Source organism: Ahaetulla prasina, chromosome 11 (assembly GCF_028640845.1).
Source record: "Ahaetulla prasina isolate Xishuangbanna chromosome 11, ASM2864084v1, whole genome shotgun sequence".
Lineage (NCBI taxonomy): Eukaryota > Metazoa > Chordata > Lepidosauria > Squamata > Colubridae > Ahaetulla > Ahaetulla prasina.
The window spans coordinates 20,889,943-20,909,317 of record NC_080549.1 but is presented as its reverse complement, the minus strand read 5'-3'; the positions used below and the strand labels follow the sequence as shown (position 1 = coordinate 20,909,317).

The window sequence follows — 19,375 nt, the reverse complement described above, 5'->3', positions numbered from 1 at the left end:
GTTGGCATTGATTTTGCCCAGAGTTGCTTGCATAGTGCATATCTTGCATATCTTGCATATCTTGCATATCTTGCATAGTGCATATCTTGCATATCTTGCATAGTGAGATAATGAGCAACATATAAAGATGATGATGATGATTTTGGAAGGTGGGAAGTTTCAGCCTTTTAAGTGGGCCAAGTTAAGGAACAAACACTGTAGAGCAGGGGTGTCAAACTCAAATCCTACGGGCTGCATCCACCCTTTAGATCTGGCCGACAAGGCCATCCTGGAAACAGCGAAGGACTGGGCTGCAGTGCTTCTGCCAGTGAAACTGGAGCTCAGGAGGGCTGCGGTGGCTCCCCCAAGCTCTGTTTTTGGTCACAACAGCTTTCTGCAGCCCTCTGCCAGTGTGTGGCCCTCCCAAGCTCTATTTTTGCTGGCAGAGGGCTGCAGAAGTATCCTTCCAGCCCTGCCCGGGCCACAACAGGTGCCCCCAACACAAGTGATGTCGAGCTGGCCATGCCCGTACTGGCCACGCCCACCCAGTTTCCCAGGTCGAACACAACCTGGATGTGGCCCTCGATGAAATCGAGTTTGACACCCCTGCTGTAGAGGTTTCAGGAATGCTACTTTATTGTAGAGCAGGGCTGTCAACTCCTAGCCCATGGGCCAGATGCGTCACATGCTGGCCAGTTTAGGAAAGGGGGGAAAAGTCCTGATATGTCACATGACATCACCGTGATGATGTGAGTTTGAAGAAAAATCCTCTTTCCAGGAAAATATGTTCCAGGGAGGACAAATGACTATGGTAGCCCTAAAGAGCTGTGTGGACTGATGCTTTCCGTGACGGAATATATAAAAAAGCAGAGTTGGTGACAGAACTTTTATCAGCCCTGAAGTCCAACCCTTTGTCCCAGATTACCCTTAACACCCTTCATGGAAATTCCTCCTTTTAAGCATCTCAGATAAAGAGTAGATGGTGTTTATCAATGAGATTGCCTTCAATACAGATTATCCTACTGTCAGCCAGGAGGCCACTCATCCTTAAAGCTTTTTGCAGGAAATTCCTAGTTCCGAGAGTTGCCACCATTTTATAGACCATATGGAAAGCTGGCTGAGGAACTCTGGGAGTTGAAGTCCACAAGTCTTAAAGGGACCAAGGTTGGAGACCCCTGATATGGAACATAGAATAATAGCATTGGTAGGGACCTTGGAAGTCTTCTATTCCAACCCCCCGCTCAAGCAGGAGACCCTAGACCCGTGATGGTGAACCTATGGCACATGTGCCTTCTCTGTGGGTACACGAGCCATCAACCCAGTTCAGCTCCAACATGCGTGCGTGCATGTCTCCTGCAGGCCAGCTGGTCTTCAGGTCTCTGCCATGCATGCATGGGGATGGGGTGCGTGCAGGGGCGCATATGTGCATGCCTGGGGGGCAGGTCGCATGTGCAGGGGCTGCGCACACATTGCATTTTGGGGATTTGGCCACACACTTTGGGCACTCGGTCCGGAAAAAGTTAGCCATCACTGCCCTAGGCCATTTTAGACAAATGGCTGTCCAATCTCTCCAATGTTGGCACATCTACAATTTTTGGAGGCAAGTTGTTCCACTGATTAATTGTTCTCACTGTCAGGGAAATTCTTGGATTTCTCTTTAAAGATCGTCCACCCGTGACTTTTGGTCCTGCCCTCAGGTGCTTTGTAGAATAAATTAACTCCTTCTTCTCTGTGACAACCCCTTAGGTACTGAAAGATTGCTATCATAACACCCCCTACTTCTTCTCTTCATTGGACTAGACATACCCAGTTCCCGCAACTGTTCATTGTATGTTTTAGCTTCCAGTCCCCTAATTACAAGTTCTAGGGTGTCATGATGTATTTGGACATAGTATTCCAAGTATGGCCTCAACAATGCAGTATAAAGCAGGGAGGTCACACAGGGAATACTGTGTCCAATTCTGGTCACCACTATGCAAAAAGATACTGAACTGTTGCATCTCAGCCTTTACATAGGAACTGAAAGTAGAAAGCTACTCACTGTATAACTCAGTAACGGGCTGCGGTTTATCTCCAATTAGTTTGTACCATTTGTAGGCTGGCTTTGGCAGACCAATTTCCGAAATGCAGGCTAAAGTGATCAAGTGGCCAATTTCAACTTTAGGATGATGGCTTGAACCAAAACTGCAGAGAGGCTTCGAAGGAGGAACTGGAATACAAAACAGCATGCAAAGCAGTGAAATTGAAATTATATTTCTCTTTGTCTTCATTGTGCTGTATACTAGGGCAGGGGTTCCCAACCCCCCAGGCCGTGAACCAGTGTTGGGCTGTGTCCTGTTAGGAACCGGGCTGCACAGCTGGAATTGAGAGGCAGGGAGCAAAACTGAGCTTGGGTGGGATCTAGATTAGGCACCTGTACTCCCCTTCTCTGGCCATGGAAAAAATTGTCTTCCACAAAGCTGGTCCTTGATGCCAAAAAGGTTGGGGACTCCTGTTCTAGGGGACTCTTTCGCAGTCTGGTGCCTTCATGATGCATTGGGCACCTGCTTCCCAAATTGCAAAATGGCTATTCTAGACACTTTAGTAATTCTCCAGAAATGAGGTTTTAAATATATCAGCAGTGGATAGAGACCAGCAGTTTACAAATTTGGCAATTTAAAGATACGTTGACTTTAACGTCCAGAATTGCCAACTGTGAAAGGAGACAACTCTGTTTCTCAAGAAAAATATATAATCCTACAAGATCAGAAAAGACTTAATAATTCTGGAATGCTGAGTTAGAAGAATAATGGAAATGGCCTTCCTTGGATAGCAGGAGAGCTGAGAGGAATCCTGAGCAGGAAGTATACATTGACTACATTTACACCTTGGACTAAGCTGTTAAGCCATAGAATAGAATTCTTTATTGGCCAGGTGTGATTGGATACACAAGGAATTTGTCTTGGTGCAAACGCCCTCGGTGTACATAAAAGAAAAGATACATTCATCAAGAATCATAAGGTACAACACTTAATGCTAGTGATAGGGAAACAGTCAATATAAATCTTAAGGATACCAGCAACAAGGTTACAGTCATGCAGTCATAAGTGGGAGGAGATGGGTGATAGGAACAATGAGAAGATTAATAGTAAGGCAGATGTATAACTAGTTTGACAGTGTTGAGGGAATTATTTGTTTAGCAGAGTGATGACGTTCAGGAAGAAACTGTTCTTGTGTCTAGTTGTTCTGGTGTGCAGTGCTCTATAACGTCGTTTTGCGGGTAGGAGTTGAAACAGTTTATGTCCAGGATGCGAGGGGTCTGTAAATATTTTCACAGCCCTCTTTTTGACTCCTGCAGTATACAGGTCCTTAATGGAAGGCAGGTTGGTAGTAATTGTTTTTTTCTGCAGTTCTAATTATCCTCTGAAGACTGTGTCTGTCTTGTTGGATTGCAGAACCAAGCCAGACAGTTATAGAGGTGCCGATGACAGACTCAATAATTCCTCTGTAGAACTGTATCAGCAGCTCCTTGGGCAGGTTGAGCTTTCTGAGTTGGCGCAGAAAGAATATTCTTTATTGTGCTTTTTTGATGACGTTTTTGATGTTGGGTGTCCATTTTACGTCATGAGATACGGTAGAACCTAGAAATTTAAAGGTCTCTACTGTTGATACTGTGTTGCCTAGTATTGTAAGAGGTGGTAGTATGGGAGGGCTTTTCCACCACCATTTCTACGGTTTTGAATGTGCTCAGTTCCAGATTGTTTCAGTCACACCACGAGGCTAGTTGTTCAACCTCCCATCTGTATGCAGATTCATCATTGTCTTGAATGAGACCGATCACTGTTGTGTCATCTGCAAACTTCAGTAGTTTAATAGATGGATCATTTGAGATGCAGTCATTGGTATATAGAGAAAAGTGGGAAGAGAACACAGCCTTGTGGGGCCCCTGTGCTAATTATACAGGTATCTGATGTGATTCTGCTTAGCTTCACCTGCTGCTTCCTGTCTGTTAGGAAGCTTATGATCCATTTATAAGTGTGTTCAGGTACCGCTAGCTTGTTTAGCTTAGTTAGAAGAATGTCTGGAATGATGGTGTTGAATGCTGAACTAAAGCCTACAAAGAGGAACCTTGTGTAGGTCTCTGGAGATTCAAGATGTTGTAGGATGTAGTGCAGAGCCATATTAACAGCATCATCTGTTGATCTATTTGCTCCTTATGCAAATTGCAGGGGGTCTAACGGCGGATCTGTGATGGTTTTCAAGTAGGAAAGCACTAGCCTTTCAAAGGTTTTCATAACTACAGATGTTAGAGCAACTGGTCTGTAGCCATTCAGTTCCTTGATGGTGGGCTTCTTCGGCACTGGATGATAGTAGAATGTTTGAAGCAATAAGGAACATAGCACATATGCACCAAGACAAATTCCTTGTGTGTCCAATCACACTTGGCCAATAAATTCTATTCTATTCTATTCTATTCTATTCTATTCTATTCTATTCTATTCTATTCTATTCTGTTCTGTTCTGTTCTGTTCTATTCTATTCTATTCTATTCTTGAAGATACAGGTGAAGATGGGAGCCAATTGATCAGCACAGACTTTTAAGCAAGAAGGAGTTACCTTGTCTGGGCCTGGAGCTTTTCCTGCCTTTTGTCTGTGAAATATACATGGTTTAATGTATAAATCACAACCAACTGCATATATATAACATGAACTATAATTTGTTTGGTTAGCCAATTGCATGGATTCTATCCATGTACTATCTCTCTGCACTCAAGATTTGTTTTTACTGACTCATTTGTTGCATTACATCATGGTTTGTTTAATAACCTCAATGGAAATTTTCATTGTTTAAACCTCAATGAAACAAGTTCAAATCTGATAGACACACATGACACCTCAATGCAAAATATGAACTCTGCTGATAGTTAACCAGAAGCTCAAGTCTACATTTATAGACTGGGTCACCTGCCATCTTAAGCCATAGCTTGTTGGCTAACCAGGTTTACACACTGCGCCACCACAGCTCTTACATTCAATATGCTAAGCCAGAACAGAATGCAAAATACATTTTGGCTTAGCTTGATGTGGAACCCATCACCAAATCTTTAATTCAATGTAGCACGTGACAAGCACAGAAATATGCTAAAGAAGAAAAAGAGAAATAAGTACCTAGTACGCTGACCGACACTGATTTTTCACCTTCATTTGCGGTACCATCCTTGAATTTGTAAACCGAACATCTATAAATCCCGGTGTCTGAGGGCTGCATGTTGAAGATGGAGAGGCTTGCATTTCCTGTGTTGTTTGCTACTCGAATCCGGTCTTTATACTGTGCAAAGTAATAGGGTACGCCAAGCCGCCATAGATAAACCTGTGAAACAGAATTTAACATTCATTAAATTGGTGATGGAAGAAAAAAGTATTGAGGTTATTTGTTTTCCTCCTGATTGTGAGCCTGCCTGTAAAAAAAGATAAGTTGCCAAGTCAATTCACAAAACAGTAAAATATATATATTAGAATTCCGCATGTGATAATTGTACATTGGTGTTGCATGCATCACTGATCAACTAGCTAACAAGATTACATTCAATGCGGAAATATTCTTGGGCACAGGATTACGGTCCAAAACATAGTTCCAGATTAATTATGTACAGGGAAGAAAAAAGCCATTTAGAATGGCCATTATAACCCCCCACTTAATTATTAAAACTGTGAAGCAGATCTCTGGCATCTAATGCAGAGATCCCCAGCCTGTGAGCTGCGGCACACTTGTGGGCCATGAGGGGTTTGCAACTGGGCCACAGAAAGGGCCAGCGACCATTCATGCACACGCATCCCCACTTGCACGAGCAGCGGGCGAGCGTGTTCTGACCTAGGCTCCCTTAACAAGCAGGAGGCAGGAATTACTGGCAAAACCTCTTTTATTTACACCACTGTGAATTACGTTCATTCACAGTCAGCAAGGTTTGTCCAAACAGTTTTTCAAAGGACTATTTCTCAACACACCTTATCTCATTTGGCAGGCTGCCACATAAATTGTTTCCAACCGCGGTACAAGGCAAAACTTGAAACAGAGTCTCTCAGAGTCAAGGAATGAACACATTGTTTCCTGCAAAAGCCCACTCCCTGTTTGCTCCTCTTTTATTTCCTATAAAAGGTAAAGGTTCCCCTCACACATATAAGCTAGTCGTTCCCGACTCTACAGTTCGTTCATCTCCGTTTCAAAGCCGAAGAGCCAGCGCTGTCTGAAGACGTCTCCATGGTCATGTGGCCAGCATGATTAAATGCCAAAGGTGCAGGGAATGCTGTTACCTTCCCACGAAAGGTGGTCCCTATTTTCCTACTTGCATTTTTTACATGCTTTCGAACTGTTGGCAGAAGCTGGGACAAGTAAGGGGAGCCCACTCTGTTATGTGGCACTAGGGATTTGAACCGCTGAACTGCCGACCTTTCGATCGACAAGCTCAGCATCTTAGCCACTGAGTCACCACATCCCTTTGATTTCCTATGGGAGGGGCCAATTATCTCCAAGGTGTGGCCTTACTCATGAATCAACCCTGCTTTCTGAGTTGTTCTTGTCTTCTGGCAGCTCTGCGCATGCGCACACTGGGAACGGGCTCCAGCTGTTCCTCTGCCTCACTGCTGTCTAGCTCCCTCTCTACCTTCTATGCAGAACCCTCGTCCAAGCTTTCCCCAGCCTCCAGGACTGGCCCAAGTTCCCCCCAACCTCCTTACTGTCTGACTCTGCTATCAGCTCTGCTGGCCGCCGGCGGGCCACAACAGAGTACAAAAATGCACACACTCCATTTAAGTGAGTGGCAGGTGTACAGGCACACTGCTTGCACAAACAAACCTGCATGTGCATACACACTGTTGTGTCTTGCCCGCTCCTCCTGCCTGCAGCCGGGCCCCTCTTATCTCCTGCCGGACGCTAATAGTTCGGAAGAACATCCTGGCATGCCTCCAGGGCCCAGCCCTGGCACCATGCCCAGACAGGCCGAGCAAGACGAAGGGCCTGAAGTGCCTTCAGCCCCCAGTCCTGGCACCATGCCCAGGCAAACGAAGCAACTGAACCCCTCCCCCACAGCATGTGAGCCTGAAGAATGTGAGGCCAGTCATGAGCTAGGATTGCCAACAGCTGGAGGCTGGAGAGATCCTCGCTTCTGGAGAGTTGAGAGGTGACGTCAGCAAAAGGAAGGGAGGGGCAGACCTGGATAAGTGCTGAGTCATGGAGCCACACCCCATGGCCTATATAAAGGATCTGCTTTCTGGCATTCTCTGAGTCAGGCAAAGTCTAACTTGGATTGCTGAAGTCACTTCCTGGTCTCCTGCCTGCCTTGAGAACTCTGATAGGACTTTGGCAGAGCTGCAGAGGCACGCTTGCTATGGACTTCCCCGACCCGGCCGTCAGCGGAGGAGTGGGACACGACACACATGCTTGCTGGCTGTTTGTGCAGAGCAATCCCCTCTTCCCCACCCCCGATCTTCAAAGGCAGAAATATTGCGGAACTCTGATCTAATGCATGCAAGGAGATTTAAAAACTATTTCTGAACTAGAAAGGTTCTGCGAAGAAGAGTAAGGAAAAAAAATCCTGGCTATTGGGGTCATAGCTGTTATTTTTTCCAAAGGGGATGAATTTGAAAAAAAGGCTGTCCATACCAGTCATATTCTCTGTTTTCTTATTTTAAATCTGCAAGCAACTCCACAGAAATAAGACACATACATTTATTATATTCACAAAATGATGCTGTGTTTAATTAATCAAGGAGAGAAGCAACCTAGAACTAAGGAGAAATTTCCTAACAGAACAATTAATCGGTGGAACAGCTTGTCTTGAGAAATTGTAGGTGCTACATCACGGGAGGCTTTTAAGAAGAGACTGGGCAGCCATTTGTCTGAAATGGTGTAGGGTTTCCTGCTTGAGCAGGGGGTTGGACTAGATGATCTCCAAGATCCCTTCCAACTCATTTTATGATTTTCCTTTTCCCAAAAGAAGAGAACTTGGGGATATAATTCCACTATGGATGCTGGACAGAGTTGCTCAATGAGTAAACTGCAAACAAGCAGATCCTCCCTGGGAACAATTCACACAGGTTACAACTCTGCAAGGGGGGACAGTAACTCCACAGTGCTTTTTCATAACCCATAGATTATAGCCTAGCAATTTTGCACCAGACAAGTGGCTGTCATGCAATTAAAACCTAAAAGAGTCTGAGCATAGCAAAAAAAAAAAAAAGACTAGAAAAAAAATCTGTCAGTTTTGGAAGGCAATTTTCTTTTTGCTTCTTAAATGCCACATATTTTAGCTGGGGAAGTTGGGAGGAGATTGTTGTTGGAGTCGTAGAAAGTTAGTCATAACAACATTCTGTATTCAAGGACTTTTGCCTGCATCTGACGTAGACTGCCTGAAGATTGTATCCAGTTGAGTGTGAAAAGTTGATTGGACAATGTGATGAACTTGTGGGTGAGGGGCAGGGCTGTGAACTGTCAACTGGGTGTGGAAAACCTGGAAGCTTTCAGTTTAGGGTTTTCCCAGCAGTGCCAACATGACATCTCTAATAAATTGGAACTTTGAAGAACCTCAAGCCTCAGAGCTTTATTTCGTTGGGGGTGTTCCTTGGAACCCTGACACTGACCTTCCTAGATAAATACATTAAACATTTAGATGTTTAGATAAACATATTAATCATTTTCTACTAGGGAAATTATCCATTATCAATCTTCAGGGCAACCCTGGGATTCCATTGTATCTTCTGGATTTGATGGATTTTGTTTTATTAAACCAAACACTCCAAACATTCGAATTTATTTTTTAAAAATTCTTTCTTAATGTCGGTTGACCAAAAGCAGGCTATACCCCAAACCTGGCTACATACATTTGAAACAAAGAAAGAAAATAAAGCTCATACGCGTGAAAGTTAGTCTGAGCCACGAGATCCAAATTTGAATCACCCAATGATTTTTCTCCAGAAGGAGAGAGGCAAAAATCAGTGGAACTAAAATAATAATGATGATGTAATTGCATGGAAATTCATGTCTCAGACTGATTGAGATTTCCCACAATTTGGGTATTTTGAATGAGGGACTATTGGGTCATGGGTATACATTCTGATTTTGTTAACTGAGCATATACATGCAAAGTCAAGCAAGTATGGATATTGCTGATTTCAATTGCAAATTTCAATTTGCATCCCATTCACATGGCACCCTGTTTCAGCTCACAATTTCCACACTGGATTGCAGTGGCCCTATCCTTGTTTATATAAACCTCAGTGAATTAGCTAACTCACTTATGGAATACATTGTTCCATAAACTATAGGAATAGTTTTGTTAAAAATGAATTGGAAATCCTATTGTGTGGTAGTGATGAATTTATTATTGCTAAAGCCTATAAAATGTTATTGAATTTAAATCTGGAAAATGAACAAGGAAAGCAGTGTATGATTCAGTGGGCAAGGAACTTTGGATATAATGGACTGCTTGAACAATGGGAGAATATGTGGAACAAAGGTTTAAAATTTACATTAAACTATAACTTCAAGAGAATTTCTATAAGATGATGTATTCTTGGTGCTTAACTCCAGATAGGTTGTCAAGTATGTATAAAGATATTCCAAATGATTATTGTAAATGTAAATGTAAAGAAGGGACTTTTTATCATATATGGTGGACGTGTGATATAGCAAAGAAATATTGGAGTAGCATTCATACCTTAATACAGAAAATTCTTAAAGTGACTATAAAAAGAAAACCAGAGACAAATGGCTGTCCAGTCTCTTCTTAAAAACCTCCACTGATGGATCACCCACTACTTCTGGAGGCAAGCCGTTCCACTGATTAATTGTTCTCACTGAAAGGGAAATTCTCCTTAATTCTAGGTTGGTTTCTCTTTTCGATAATTTCTTGTCCTGCCCTCAAATGCTTTGTTTTATTTATTTATTTTTCACAATTCTGAACTGCTCATCTCCCTCAAAGAAATGTGGAAAAATCACCTCTATCTACATTTTGCATACCATGCACTGTTTTTAGATCATTACTATGTGTCACCAACAAAAAATAAAGAGGCCTTTTAATAATTGTGACTTACGAAGTGAAATTTTGAGGGGCAGGTGAGTTCAGTTCTCATTTCAAAGAACTGAATTTCAGAATCTCACATGAGGTTAGTCCTCGACTTATGATCAGTTCCAAAATTCCAATGACCCCCCTCTCCTCCCTGCGGTCACCTTATCACAACATTGAGTAACAAGCAGCCATTTGTAGCATCCTGGGATTATGTAACTGTGTTTTACAACAGTTTTTGCTGAAAAGCTGTCTTTATTTCTGGCTTTCAGCAAAACCAACCCACACTGAACCATTGGTTTAACTGCTATGTTTGCATAACAATCAGTGAAAAAAAATTATAAAGTTGGGCTGGTCACAGGGTCGACCCACTTTAGAACTGTTATGATTCATGACCTTGACAGCCAAGCTCAATTACAGTCATAAGTCGAGGACAACCTGTATTAAGAGCACATTAGAACTCCCAAATAACCTTATTATTCTTATAGATTTCATGTTCTTACCTTGTGAATCCCGCTACATCTTCCCCGTGTATCTGTGATAGACACAGTCTTTTCACAATGACTGGTAGATTTTTCACCCCTATAAAGGCATGTTGATGGCTGTATTTGAGTAGAAATGTGCTAGTCTATGAGTTGGTGATTTGGATTTTAAAAAAGACAATGCATATTTTTTTAGAAAAACGTGAGCAATATGGATTTTCATTTTAAGACTGCCCTAACTCCTTTTGGCTTCTAAAGTCCCCATTTGGAATTCATTATCAGGGCTCCAGGAATGGAGCTCTCAGCCTCAGGACTTGTTGTGACCCAGGCCCAAGTAGGTAGTAGGAAACTCAGACAGTGTAAAAACAAACAAACTTTATTCAAACAGCTGAGAATTATTTCATTCTTAGTATAGTGTCAGTTTTGGAGGACAATTCCAAAATGGGAAGTTGGGAGGGGGTTGTTGTTGGAGCGGTAGAAGGTTAGTCATAACAACATTCCGTATTCAAGGACTTTTGCTTGCGTCTGATGTAGACTGCCTGAAGATTGTATCCAATTGAGTGTGAAGAGTTGATTTGACAATGTGATGAACTTGTGGGTGTGGGGCAGGGCTGTGAACTGTCAACTGGGTGTGGAAAACCTGGAAGCTTTCAGATTCGGGTTTTCCCAGCTGTGCTAACATGACATCTCTAATAAATTGGAACTTTGAGGAACCTCAAGCCTCAGAGCTTTATTTCCTTGGGGGTGTTCCTTGGAACCCTGACATGTAGTTCAAATAAATTAAAGCAAATTCCTCCCAAAACAAATTCCTCAGTCCTATCACCAACTCCAGGACTGGTCCACGCTCTTCCTCAGCCTCATCGCTGTCTGACTCCATTGCCAGCTCCACAGGTTGCTGGCGGACCACAACAGGACTGCTGCTTACTTTAGCTTCCTATCCTGAGATTTTACTTCTTCCCATCTTGTAGAGGTAGTCGTCAACACTAAGTTAAGGCACCAGGCTAGAAAGTGGGAGACTGTGAGTTCAAGTCCCACCTTAGCCATGAAAGCCAATTGGGTGACTTTGCACCGGTCTCTTTCTCTCTCAACCCAACCCACCTCACAAGGTTGTTGGTGTGGAGAACATAAGAGGAGGAAGGTCCATTGGAAATGTGTGTTGGATATGTTTGCCACCTTCAGTAATTTCCAAAAATAGTAACGGTGGTATAAAAATATATGAATGAATACATTTTACTGGTATGCAGCAAAAATATAGACTAATAAAAAATGGCCCCCTTACTCCAATGATCTAGGAAGTAGAGTATAGTCAGAGAAGATCTGAAGTGTTGTCCTCAGAACCAAAGACCAGGGGACAAATATTCCCCTGGTTTTTGTAGCTCAGCTAATCCTATCTGGGGAGCTGCCAGATATGATAAAATACAACTATCATAATTCTCAGCCAAGATGGTCCATGACTAAGAAATTGTGGAATTGTATGTCATATCTGTTCGATAAATCCCAAAGGGCACATAACTGAAAAAGATTGATTTAGGATTAAGGTTGAAACTGGGCCATCAAATAATGTACATCGTAGATTCTGCCCTGGTGAAGGGATATTAATTGATGAAGAATACTGTATCTGATAGCACTCCCAGATTTAAAGTTTTTAGCATTCTAAGTATAACAGCAAACAAGAGAGCCTTTAGAATCCAAAATTGATTGCTTCTCTGCTGACTTAAAATGGATCAGTCTAAAGAATCATATAATGGCAATATGATTACTTTGGTCACATTACTTCTCTGCTAAAGTACCTCTCTGGTCTCTCCTGGTAAATAAAAACACTTATCTGACTTCAAACTCAATGGAGACCATTCTACTGAACTACAGTAACTTTATATTGTACCTAAGGAAGAGAATATTTATAACTCGGGGTTGAGCTGTGGGGTCCTTGGTGCTCTCTGAGCTTGGTTGTTTTCTTGCAAATGTTTCATAACAAGATACCCAAGTTCACACAGCACCAAGGACCCAACAACTTTCGATTGTGTTCAGAGTAGCATTTGGAATCCAAAGCAGTCTTAAACAGGCAATAAGAAACAGTTAAAAGTTTGAAATGAAATATCTTAATATCTTACTGGAAGAGTTTCCATATCACTGCCGTAAAAATTCCATTGAATCATATCAGGAACAGATTCTAGGATATACATGCAAGGAAGGGTGATGTTGGCACCAACTGTTGTATTCACAGAACTCTCTGGCATGGTCACAGTCAGACCCGACACAAGACCTGTAGAAAATCAATCCATTAGGCAAAAATCAATTACATGTCGAGTTATATTAAGGAACCAAAATGTTGCCCCTTTCCAACCTCTGTCTCAGAGATAAAAGTTCTGGCTCTTTGGCCAGTTAAAGTGCATCAGCCAAATGCAGGTATTTTGGATTATATGCCAACCTGACGGGATAATTATTATAGCTCTCATCTTCCTAGCCATGGATTTAGAAAGAAAATTCAGGGACCATGTTCAGGGAAGAGATGAAAAAAAGCAGATAATGGGATCAAGGGATCAATAGCCTGGACACCAAAAGGCAAATCCAACATCTCTCCCTGGAAGGAGACAGAACAGCAACAAGTAAATTGTGATATTATTATGCAAAGAAGGTAAGTGGAAGGACTGATAGTAAACTTATGGTTCAACACAGTGGTGAAATCCAATTTTTTTTACTACCAGCTCTGTGGGCGTGGCTTGGTAGGTGTGGTGTGGCGTGGCAGGCGTGGCAGGGGAAGGATATTGCAAAATCTCCATTCCCACCCCACTCCTGGGGGAAGAAATATTGCAAAATCTCCTTTCCCTCCCCACCCCTGGGGAAAGAATTTTCCAAAATCCCCATTTCCTCCCCACTCCTGGGGCCAGCCAGAGGAGGTATTTGCCAGTTCTCCAAACTGCACAAAATTTCCACTACCGGTTCTCCAGAACCTGTCAGAACCTGCTGGATTTCATCCCTGGTTCAACAGTGTTGTAATTGCAAATGGTTGCTAGACAAGGTAGCCACTAAACAAGGACTGTATTTTTGAACTTAGTTGAAGTCCAAGTAATATATTATGCCATCAACTTTCATAACCATAAGTAATTGTGGGGAACACAATAGAGTAAACTAATCCACATTTGGTTGTCAGGCTTTTTACTGGATTTATATCCCAGTTTTCAGAAGATGGGACTATCTGACACACCTTCTCTGAGCTGGAAAGTGAAGCAAATTCCTGCCAAGAAAAAAAGCTTGGATATGTCCTTGAAGTCAATAGGAATCAAGTTTAATTCCAATTCAGTTCAAAGAAAGCTTTACTTTGATGAATTAATAAGTCAGATAGGAATGTTGCTCTAGAAAATGCAGGTAGCCCTCAATTTATGACCACAGTTGAGCCCACAATTTCTATTGCTATGTGAGACATTTGTTAAGTGAGTTTTGGCTTATTTTATGATCTTTTTTCCCTCGGTTGTTAAGTGAATCATTGCAGTTGATAAATTAGTTTGTCTGGTTGTTATGTGAATCTGGCTTCCCCATTGACTTTGCTTGTCAGAAGGTCACAAAAGAGGATCCATGACCCCAGGACACTACAACCGTCATAAATATGAACCCGTTGTCAAGCATCCGAATGTGAATCACATGACCACAGGGATACTGCAAGGGTCATAAGTGTGAAAAATGGTCATCAGTCACTTTTCTCAGTGCTGTTGTAACTTTGAATGGTCACTAAATGAATTGTTGAAAGGGCTACCTGTATGCAGGTGTCATCCGAGTCTCGCCTTACGAAATGCAAAAGCAAACTTAACAACTGTTATGTAGGGCCTTGCCAGTAAATACACTTGAGCAGTGAGAAGATTTAGATAACAAAAGTCAACTTAATAATCTCATAATCGAGGCTGAATGAAACAGCAGATGGAAAGTCTAATCAAACAGACTTCCAGCAGATGGAAAGTCCTGTTCTTTTCCTAAAAGCAGCAATACACTCTACTTAGTGGAGTCCCTAGAAGTTAAGTGCAACTCAAAAGAATCTTTACATCTTCTTGAATGACCCAACTGAGATCAAAGGGGAGGAAAGGGGATAGCAAGCCAAGCCCTCTGCAGAATCTCAAATTTGCCAGTTATCCCTTTTCTTATGTAATGTTAAAGTAGAGAGTGGAAGAAAAATGAGGAGTTACTAACTCTTTCTTTATGACTTCGGGGGTTATTGAAACCCCACTGTGGCCAGGCTGTGAAGTACTGACTTAATACTCAAATAGCTAAGTGAATAGTAGGTTAGGTTTACCCATTAGATAAGCCTTAATGGAACCCTTTTGTTTAAGTATTTTATATTTTGTATACTATTATAGCTTAACAGGTTATAGTGGATGGATTAATATCGTGGAAAATCATTAGTGGACAAGTTGTGTTTGAAGCAAACCATGGTTTCTAGCAATATGTACCTGGAAGTATAGGGTTTGTTTCCCTGGTACAATAAACCAAATTTTCTCAACTTTAGCAATTTTAAGATGTGGGGACTTCAACTTCCAAAATATATGCTGTCTGGCTGGAGAATTCTGTGAGTTGAAGTCCACGCAGCCTAAAGCTGTTGAGGTTGGAAAACACTACAGCCAACTCTGGAGTGTTACCCCCGTCTTTCCTACAGCCTTTCAAATTCAATCATGATTTGAGGCTTATTCTATCATCTGAACTTTCAAGCAACCATCACCTCTGATTAGTTCAAAGCAGAGTTAAAAATCCAGAAACTTTCTTTTTCCTCTGTAGGAAGCGAATAAAGAAGAAGGAAATGTTCAGGTGGAATACTTTTATGGCCATCTCATCCATAACCATGTGCCTGCCTCCTGAAGCATTTCCTTCTTCTCCATTCAAGAAAGTAGACACTTAAATGTGCAGGACAGATTAGTGAATCCATAGTAAAAGGTAAAGGTAAAGGTTCCCCTCACACATACATGCTAGTCATTCCCGATTCTAGGGGGCTATGCTCATCTCCGTTTCAAAGCCGAAGAGCCAGCGCTGTCTGAAGACGTCTCTGTGGTCATGTGGCCGGTATGACTCAACGCCAAAGGCACATGGAACGCTGTTACCTTCCCACCAAAGGTGGTCCCTATTTTTCTACTTGCAATTTTTATGTGCTTTCGAACTGCTAGGTTGGCAGAAGCTGGGACAAGTAATGGGAGCTCACCCCATTATGCAGCACTAGGGATTCGAACCGCTTAACTGCTGACCTTATGTGATCAAAGCACAGCTTCTGTTTTATATGTGCTGCACATGAGAAGTAGGGCTTCAACCACACAGATCCCAGCTGCTACATTGACTTTACATTGACTTTACATTGACCCTATCCCTATGGCCATCCTAATGTGATCCACCCATTCTACCAGAAATGGATTCTAATGAAACTTAAATGCACAACTTTTCTCCAAGCTAAGGATTTCCCTTAGCTGTTAAATGGCAAGTTGGGAGTCACATCCCCCCAAAATAGTCTGTGGGACAAGACAAGACAAAATAAAATTTTATTTTGTTGCATTTGCCTTAACATTTAATTAAGGTCATCGAATTTCTATTTAATCATAAAGAAATATTTATGAATTCTTGCAATAAAGTTGCAGTTTGGTAATAAAGTCTAAAGTGCCCTGGTAACAGAGTTGGCCTTGGAGGTCTTCAAGATTTTAAGAAGAAATTAGACAGCCATTTGTCCGGAATGATTTAGGGTCTCCTGCTTAAGCAGGGATTGGATAGAAGACCTCCAAGGTGCCTTCTAACTCTGTTATTCTGGGTCAGACTGCATATCTCAGCCCATCATCAAAACCAACATTACCCAAGTTTCAGGCCTTTTTTTCAAATTAATAATAGTGATAAACATGCATACAAATTACAATATATAGAGCACAGTGTGAGGACGGATGAGATGCAATGGTTGGTCCAAGCTGAGTGAGAACTTTGGTTTTCCTCTTTGGATAGCTGATTTTCATTTTGAATCACAAATATACAAGCTCATTTTTACATATAATGGTGAAAAATGTGGTTTGAGAAAAACAAGCCCCCCCCCCACTCACACCCATCTGCAGTCTTCATTTATAGTTCTCGGGGGCCTGAGAATCTTTTGTAGATAGGCAATTAGAGACATTGGTATTGGCTGGAAACACTGAGATTGTGATCAAAACATCTGAAGAGGATATTCATCTGATGGGGAAAGTTGAGATCAAGAATTTCCTATCAAATAATCTACTTTAGTATACGACCAAGATTTCTTGGCAATTTACAGGATGATGTAGATTAGAAGCCTAGATATTAAAGAACGGTTAAAAGAACCAAAAATTAAAGCCAACAATTATTGGCCTGCTTTAAAAGGCAACTTTTTAAAAGTCAGTAGAGAGATTGGCTCCTTGCCTGAGAGATCAACCCAGCAGGCAAGGAATAGATTTCAAGGAACTGAGCCATCTCCAGAAAAGGCTTGATCCCAAAATCTAGCAAGCTGATCCTGTGGCAATTCGGATTTAAGCGAGTGAAGAGGGTAGAACGAGGGATCCCATCTCTTTGTATTTTGTTCAGAAGCCATCTCTTCTCCATCTGCTAAAGCTTCATTTGCAAAACATACTTTTTTTTTAATTTGCATTTTTATCCCGCCCTTCTCCGAAGACTCAGGGCGGCTTACACTATGTCAAGCAATAGTCTTCATCCATTTGTATATTATATACAAAGTCAACTTATTGCCCCCAACAATCTGGGTCCTCATTTTACCTACCTTATAAAGGATGGATGGCTGAGTCAACCTTGGGCCTGGTGGGGCTTGAACCTGCAGTAATTGCAAGCAGCTACTGTTAATAACAGACTGTCTTAGCAGCCTGAGCCACCCTGAGTTTGCTTTCCATTATCTCTCTTTTTGTGTGTGGCTTGACATGTTGTATGAATCCAGCTTGCCACTTTAGCACTTTTCAGGTAGCATGTTGGCTCATGAGTTTAGGACACTGGGCTGACAATCGGCAGGCTTGCGTTTGAGACCCTGTTGTTGCTTGCGGGATGGGGTGAGCCCTGTCACGCACCCCAGCTCCTGCTGACTGAGCAGTTCAAAAGTGGGTGATCGCAAATAAATAGATAGGTGCCACTTCGGTGGACAGCTTAACAAGGACATGAAAAAAGTCCCCAAATGGGTATCCCCTGGTCAACGGGTGATGTCACCATTCAATCCTTTCAACCTGGAAGGGCTTTGGTGCTCCCGGCACGACTGTAGTAGTAGTGGCACTTTTTAGGCTCCCGATGGCAAGAAGCAAGTGGAATGGAGCAGTGAGTGTCTAAAATGTCATGATGTTAGTCACAATAGTATGGGGGTTTTTTTATTCAATTTTGTCACAACAGTGACAAAACATACATAAACATTGTCATAGTAAAAAAAGAAAAACAAATCATGAAATAAATATATATATATATGTATGTAAAGGATATGCATAGCTATATAATTAGATATAATAAAGAGAACAATAGGACAGGAACAGTAGGCACTTTTGTGCTCTTATGCACACCCCTTATAGTCCTCTTAGGAATGGGGTAAGGTCAATAGTAGACAGTTTTTGGTTGAAGATTTTGGGATTTTGAGTAGAGACTATGGAGTCAGGTAATGAGTTCCAAGCATTAACAACTCTGTTGCAGAAGTCATATTTTCTGCAATCAAGTTTGAAGCGGTTGACATTAAGCTTGAATCTATTTTTTGCTCTTGTAATATTGCGACTGAAGCTGAAGTAGTCTTTAACAGGAAGGATATTGCAATAGATGATTTTGTGTGTTAAACACAGGTCATGTCGAAGTCGATGTAGTTGTAAGTTTTCTAATCCCAGGATTTCAAGCCTGGTGGCATAAGGTATTTTGTTGTTTTCGGAGGAGTGAAGAACTCTTCTAGTAAAATATTTCTGGACGCGTTCTATTGTATTTATGTCAGAGATGTGGTGTGCACACATGACACACATAAAAAACTATGGAACTTTGATTGCACCATTGTGTCTGCCATTTAAAAAGTTTTGACCAAACTCTGAGGACATTTATGGAGTGTAGCAAGAGTTAGAGGTTTAATTCTCTGTTCCTTCTTTTTTTTTTAATCTGCCTGTTTGGTCTATGAGACTCCAAATGTTAGCTCCATCTTAATCGATCCTTCCTTCCTTCTTTCCTTCCTTCCTTCCTTCCTTCCTTCCTTCCTTCCTTCCTTCCTTCCTTCCTTCCTTCCTTCTTCTCTCTCTCTCTCTCTCTCTCTCTCTCTCTCTCTCTCTCTTTCTTTCTTTCTTTCTTCTCCAAAGTTTCAAAGGCTCTATCTCCCAAAATGATGGAAATAGTAGGAGCCAAGATCCATTTATTTCTTATCCCTTCTTAAGTTTCTTTACTTCGCCTTTTCTTTAGTCCAGGTAAGGAGCTTGCTCATTCACCTTTGCTCTGGCTAGATGCCTGCTTTCAAGACCATTCAGATATATCTGAACACACCTTCTCTCCAACAGGGTGGATACACCTGAAAAGATCAACCCAGATCCTGGGATTTCTAAGTGAATTCTCTGGACTAGATCCAGACTCAGCTCCATGCAGAGCACATAGGAGGAGTCAAATTTGGAAATCTGCATTATTACACCACAGGTAAAGGAAATTGAGGTAATTTTCTTTCTGGAAAAGATGAAATTGACAGAACAACCAAAGCTGATATTAGTCACCCTTGGTAACTATCTTTGTTTTAGAGACCAAGGATCCAGAAGTATCCTCACTTGCATTTCTTCCAGGACGATGTGCCAGAATGAGGGCTGCTCCAAAGGTAATTCCAAAGGGAGTGCTCCAGACACTCCAAAGGTAACCTTTCAGAACTCCATCTGCCCAGATTCAGTTTGAGTACATTGTCCACGTACA

At 41.8% G+C, this 19,375-nt stretch overlaps 1 protein-coding gene across 1 annotated transcript in view; it reads right to left on the bottom strand.

Annotated features, from left to right (window-relative positions):
- The window catches only part of VSIG1 (V-set and immunoglobulin domain containing 1), a gene marked incomplete at its 5' end in the record, with an annotated part of 52,502 nt that overhangs the window by 6,378 nt on the left and 26,749 nt on the right, over positions 1-19,375 (bottom strand). The window contains 3 exons of the mRNA XM_058154636.1: positions 2,021-2,188; positions 5,128-5,329; positions 12,613-12,764. Of these exons, the coding sequence (XP_058010619.1) occupies positions 2,021-2,188; positions 5,128-5,329; positions 12,613-12,764 (522 nt within the window). The remainder of the gene's footprint in view (positions 1-2,020; positions 2,189-5,127; positions 5,330-12,612; positions 12,765-19,375) is intronic.